The following is a 7,010-nucleotide window of genomic DNA, read 5'->3' on the forward strand; positions in this document are numbered from 1 at the left end:
AGTGAAAGCTTGCACAATTTCGTGAAGATACTCAAAATATATTAGAAGTTATAGCATGGAAAGTATAAAAGTCAGTTTTAGGCCATGAACTCGAGAGCTTCGACTGAGCCCATAGTGCAGTCTGTGAATATAAATCCAGAGACAGAAAGTAACATCTGCATGATGTTGTTTTGAAATTCTCTTTGCCTTTACGAAACATGTATCCAAAAGAAGTCTAGTGGAAGTGGAAGTCTAAGCTAATTGATTTTCATAGTAGGAAGATAAAGGTTAGTGCTTGTACAGTGGATAGCTTGTTTGAGTTACTTCTGTAGGAACCAGTATTCACAGTTTAACCCCCTTTTATCACTGAACCTTGGCTCTTTTCATAGAGCAACCAAATGATACTGTAAGGAATGTGGATAGGGTAGCTGTGTTACTTGTTGATAACAGCTGTGTGTTGGTCAATTGTGAGTCTCAATAAAGCCTGGTAGACTGGGACATGTACAGGTGCAAGGAATGTATGTACTACAGGCAATATACACGTGAAGGTGTATAAATGACAGTAGAAATTTCTTTAGCACTCTGTGATTAAAATCAATTTTTTAAAACAAATAGTACTTGTGACTGGGCTGTTGCATCCTCAAAACCTACACTTTTAACTAAACTTTTTTACCATTCAGAATCAAGTTAAACCCTATAATTTATCTTAATTCTTCTTGCTATCATTACAAGACAATAAACCATGCCGAAAAGAAAAAGCCTACAAACTGGAACTTTAATCTGCTACAATGTGAGATAAAGTTTTCTTCATAAATGTATATATTATTCTGTTTATGTATCTCTGAAGAAGCAAATATGCTTAAATACACAAATACGGAAGCTGAGTTGATAAAAAAAAATCCTTAAAGCTCATTTGTAGAGTTCTGACAAAACTGTAAGTAAAAAAATAAATACTATTTTCTTCTATGTATCAAATCATTTCTAAAGATATTATTATTTCATCAATAACTGTATAAAAGACTACATAAAAAATAAACACAAAAATAGAAGTTACTCCCACGCCTATGCGATTTATTCAAGCAAGAGAGCATAAGAGTTAAAATCATAATAAATAAATGAAATACATTCAAGTAATATCAGTCAGATCTAATCAGCAGAAAAAGTCTACTGTGGTTGCTATGTTTTTGTGGCTTAGATCTAGAAACAACGGCTGACTGTTCTTTTTTCCTGGCAGATCTGACACTTAATTTTACAACAATAATAAAAGCGACAGTTACAGTTGTCCCTTTCGATAGTATATACCATCGTGTCGTAACCACGTTCACAACACAACAGTTTACACCCTTCAACTCCCATCGAAGTTCTGTTGCACTCTCGACCACGTGTTCCCAAAGAGCCAATCTTCTTGTTGGGTAAACAGTAATTGGGCGATTCTTCAGAGTAAACAATATCTTGTTTTCTTGGATCCTTGATTGTAGCGCCCTCTGGAATAAAACGCTTCCCATCATTTCCAGCCATTACTTTGACTGCACCATCAAACTGCTTTTTTAACAAATCTCCTACTTTTCTGAAATGTGGTAGCTTGTGCCAGCATGTTTTCAGATTGCACGTTCCGGACATCCCATGGCACTTACAAATTATTCTCATACTGTTGGTCACAGCCTAGTTGAAAAGAAAGACACGCAATGAGGAAAGTTTCAAATAATTTAACCTTTTCTAAATGTACTACTTAGTGAATGACGAATTATCTTAATTAAGTTTTGAAAGAAATTAAACTATTATCAGATGTATCTGCTGTAAGCTCAGGCTTGCAGGAAAACCTGGTAATATTCATCGTTGTTCGTCAAGTGTACTAACAACCACCACAAAAATGCAAAAAGATTTGACATACTATCTGTACCTAATAGCTCTTTTTGATCATAAGCTATTTATGAAAATTATGAATTACCAAAAACAGTCGCAAAAAAGAATGAAAAGTGTTAAAATATTACATTAATTTATACTCTAAATAGCTATAAGTTATGTAAAACTCATTTAGTGTTTTTAAGGCCACGTATTCCCATTTCAAAAAGTAAAAGTTACTAAGAAATCAATAGACGATAGTAGCGCCACCTCTCTTCACAGTCATCGATGAAAACTTCAACCTATAGGTTTAATATTTATATTTTATCGTATTACTTCTAACTGATCTTTCTACAAACGTTTCTGGTGATGATTTGTTGGGTGTATTTTGGTGTAACATATTTCATATTAATCTTGTCCAGCTACAAGGCGAAGAAAATTCGTCGTATTACTTCTAACTGATCTTTCTACAAGCGTTTCTGGTGATGATTTGTTGGGTGTATTTTGGTGTAACATATTTCATATTAATCTTGTCCAGCTACAAGGCGAAGAAAATTCGATTATATATATATATTGCCCTGGAGCTCAGTGGCCTCGAACAATATCCAACGTTTCTACTTATAAGCTAAACTATTTTCAATATCTTACCCGTAAAAGAGAGAAAAACTCAAAACAAAACTGTAACTAAGAAATAATAGGAGAGTAAAGCAGGAAGCAGTGTGTTTACTACAACATTTGATTTATATGCTTTTTGCGCATTCAATATTTTTTTCATGAGTTAGGCTATCAGCAGCACCTAACGATCGACATACGGAAGAAACAATTACAGTTTTATTGTAATTTAGTATCAGTTAAATGTGATTGCCAACTACGTACAAAAATATATGTATTTTTTGTTGTTTTACGGGTGTCTTAATAATTCCAATTTCTAAATTTGGATTAAAATAAGACTTGTACAGTTATTCTAGCTAGTGTTATTCACTACATTATCAGTAGTATAATAGTGGTAGGATTAGCATCCATTTTATCTCTGTAGTAGTTTTATTTTTCTTGAATACTATTTCTCCGTTTTCAGTAGCTTTTACACATCTTTGTTGAACAGATGATTCATGAGCATAGCTTTTCTGACTCATACTATTTACCATATTACTTCATCACCTCATAATTACAGCATAAATATCAGATTTTGAAATAACTGGAGCGACCATGTTTATGTTTGTCCTAATTAAGTCTTATCATTCCTGTTTACTGCTACTGTTATGTATTTAATGTTTGTGGACGTATGACAAAATTATCGAAGAACCTCAGAAGTCGAACACTTGAGTTTTAAACCACCTGCTGTAATGAATAAACAATTAGATCATTAACTTTTCGACCACAATCTTCAAAGTCCAGTAGCCTGTCAGTTGTGCGTGTGTTTAAAAAGTTTCCCTCAATTAAATTGTTTATGTTTAGTTATAATTTTAACAACACTGCTTAAGCTTGAAAATCTAAATAATACGAAAATGCTTGTTTATAGTGTAGGAATGTATACACAAGAAATGGTTACAGTTATTAATGAAACAGTATACACTATATAATCTCATTTTTTAAAGTTTAACATGTAATGTCTCTGTTGTTATGTTTGTGGAAATAAGATGACCGATAAAGAAGTACACAGCTAGAGTTTAATATATATATATATTTCCGAGAAAAGTGTCCCGCAAAAGAACCTAGATTACTTCATTTCTGTTAAATCGAAAATAAGTAGCTACTGTAACAGAACTGTAACTGTACCATGTTGTGGTAAATAAAGGTAATACACATTCTATTTATTGTGATTTCTTCACATGTTATAAGGCAAAAAAATGCTAAAATACATATTCCCGAAATGTTAGAACACGCTCTATATTTAGTTTCTGTTATTGTTTTCTGATAATGGGAATCTGTTTGTTTTAGAACAAATCCACATTGAGCTACCTGCTGGATCCGCTGTGGGAATCAAACTCTGATTTTAGCGTTGTAAGTCCTAGACTTACCGCTCCCACTGGGTGTCCCTTATGGATGCAACCTATCACAGCAGTGTTTGTTTGAGATAATCTAATATAGAACTGTTTCCAGAATTGCTCCTGACAATTGAAATACTTTTAACATTATGTTATACGAAACAAAAGCTATGTGTCAATTAGTCAAGTGACACCTTGAATTTTGAGGTCTGTATTTATGGTTCTAATAGCGACGAACTCTTTTAACTGAATATAAGCTACATAATGCTATATACTGTGATTAAAATTGTCAAATTCCTATTAGACTATACGTACTTCCGCAGCTTCCCCGAAAGTGTTCTGTTTCAAGAGTAAATAAAACCAAAATTAAGAATAACAAATATTTTTATTTTTTGCTTTTGAAGTTCATATGTTATGCTGTGTTGTAGCCTACAGAGTGCATAATGTTTCTCGTGATTCATGGTATATCCATGTTTTACGGAAGCCAGGACAGTACAAATTGCAACGTTAAGTGTCCCTTTAATGACGTCATTTTAGTGTCTACTGACTGATTGACGGACAACACAGTACTGTTTAATGGTGCGAGTGGTTAAAAGATGTGACCTTTCCAGGCGACTTTCGGCCCCCTTTCGGTGAAACAACTTATAACTCCATTTACCTCGAACCGAGCGCGGCCTAGAGATCAGTATATCGAATTGTGTTTCCAACCTTCCGTGGTTCGCGTCCCGTAATCGCTAAAAACAATATAAAAAACAAAAAAAACACTCACAATTTGGAGTCATGTGTGCGAAACACCTCACTATTCAGTCTGAAAATAGTAACCCTATAATTATCAGTGTGTGGTATTGACAAACCGCTTTCTCTTATGTCTATCATTTCAAAAGTAAGGGCGGGTGACGTAATAACCCTCGTGTAGCTTTTTGTAAAATTCGACATACAAATGACTTATCTTTCCTATATGACAAAGTGAGCTGTAAGTACTTGACTTGTAGTTTTAGATGTTTGAATTTTGAATGCTTGAGGAATTTGGAATAATAATGCACTGAAGGATTTTTTTTACATATTACCAAAGACAGCAAAATTTAAAGTCACATGATATAATAGAACACGTGCCATAGCTTTCTGATTTGAATTCTTATGAAATTTAAAAATAAAGTTAGGTTTGATAATATAAATGTTTTAATGATATAGTACGAGGAATAAAAAATGTTATATCAAATTTAAATGTCAAAAATACTAAGATTATATCCATATGAATTTTAATTGAAACTTAAAAATTCATTCTAATTTTTATCGGTTGGTCAGAAGAACTCTAATTTCTTTCTAACTAAATATGGAAGATATGGAATGAGATAGTGTGGTTGCTAGACTTGGAAAACTGTTTATCTTATGAACAGCGCTATTTTCTGTTTTAAGAGAAAGCCCATGAAGTGAAATATATACACGTACCTACAGAACTTAACTTATCCAATTAACAAGGACTTTGGGTTAGAGAACAAGCCTATCTAATACTAGGGTCACAAGCTTCTACCTAAAATAAACAGCAGACTGAAGCGTCATGAGAAACGCGTAGAAGACCACAAGGGGAAGTTATCTGTCCACTAAATGATTAAAAGTATATTAACATCACAAAGAAGAACACTAATGTACGATCTTACGAGAAAAACACACTAAAAACCAAGTTTTTGTAGGATTCTATAATAATAATATAGACCTGATAAAAAACGAAACCATTAAAGCATTTTGATACGAGAGAGGTTTCATCTGTAACGACAGAAACAAATATAGCAAACCACAGCTGTGACAAGATGTAATTTTTCTGTCATTCGCACACAACTTTGTAGGAGTAAAACTAACAATATTTTCTATTCACAGAGATGCCAGGAGATATCCTGATGCTGAGCAGGCAGAGTTCTCTGCAACTGGTTATGGAGAGCTATGAAGCTTAGAAGAAAAGGATTGCTTTTCTTTTGGGAAAACTAAGTACAAAACAGAAAACAATAAGAAATGCTATGTTATCATATCAAAAGTGAATGTGATAAATATGACAATCACACTCAACAATATAACAATAGTTATAATACTCAACAATAGAATATTCAGATAAAGTAATTTCAAAGATGAAACAACAACAGTAAAAACAATATATACATGGGTTACAAACAACAGTAACAACAATATATACATAGGTTACAAATGTTTTATTTAGTAGTTAAGGTGAATATCAGATTTAAAACTTGTTGGTTATATAAATGTTTCATTTATTTTACTTACTTTTTTCTATCTTAATAGAGTTTGATACATATATTATTTTTAATATTAGAAATAAACATAACATAAAATGGCAAAACTATATATATGCTTTTCACTTCCTTTGTCGTAAAAAAAATTCAATCTAAATATTGCGTTATTTCTTTCTTGTTCTCCACAGAACACAGCAGCTATTTGAACATTAATTTAGTTTAATAATTAAATATATATATCTTATCTTACAAACTGAATTCGTTTCATAAAAGTTGATATATTCAGTCTGCAATTAACTGATTTTGTCAGGAATAACTTTCTAAAATAGTAACTTTTTTTGTTGAGAAATTAAAGAAAAAAAACCCATCGTGAACTTACTAATCGACCAGCTTCATAGTTATGGGAGAGCAGCATCGCTTTAAAGTCTCTTCTTTTTCTGAACCAGTCATCCAAGAATTCTTTTGATTTCAGATAACCAAACTGGAAATTATCACAACCGGCCCATTCCCATCGATCCGTAATGTTGAGGTCTGGAAGTTTTGTGGGATCGCAGTAACAGGAGATAGAGGAGCCTAGACTACATGCCTTAGTGACGGAAAAAGAAACACCTGCAGATGTAATGGCATTGACAAAGCCGGTCTCTCGCGTATCTGCGAATATTAGAATAGAGGAAAAAACTACAATTTTGGTAGCTTTCTTGATCCGACATTTGTAAGTAACGTAAAATCAATTAATATTTATGACATTTATATTGACCAATTTAAATCGTTTATTTTATACGTATGACCTGAAATTACGAAAGTATAAGCTCTTACAAGTGTTCAATTAACCTATGTTTGTTGACTACACAAAAAGTATATCATGTTCAGTGTTAAAGTTGTCCAGTATAGTTTAAGATGTGTCGGTAATACTCATCTGCCGTCGTAGCTCTTACTATTAACAAAACGGTTACAAATTGTG

At 32.7% G+C, this 7,010-nt stretch overlaps 1 protein-coding gene across 1 annotated transcript; it reads right to left on the minus strand.

The window, feature by feature from the left end:
• Positions 1 to 727: 727 nt before the first annotated feature.
• Positions 728 to 6,758, minus strand: LOC106474805 (protein wingless-like; the record flags this gene model as incomplete). The annotated part of the gene is made up of 2 exons (XM_013935495.2): positions 728 to 1,641; positions 6,429 to 6,758. Coding segments are annotated over 2 exons (795 nt in total), but the record flags the coding sequence as incomplete, so codon positions are not given.
• Positions 6,759 to 7,010: the final 252 nt, after the last annotated feature.

Source organism: Limulus polyphemus, unplaced genomic scaffold (genome assembly GCF_000517525.1).
Source record: "Limulus polyphemus unplaced genomic scaffold, Limulus_polyphemus-2.1.2 Scaffold7706, whole genome shotgun sequence".
NCBI lineage: Eukaryota > Metazoa > Arthropoda > Merostomata > Xiphosura > Limulidae > Limulus > Limulus polyphemus.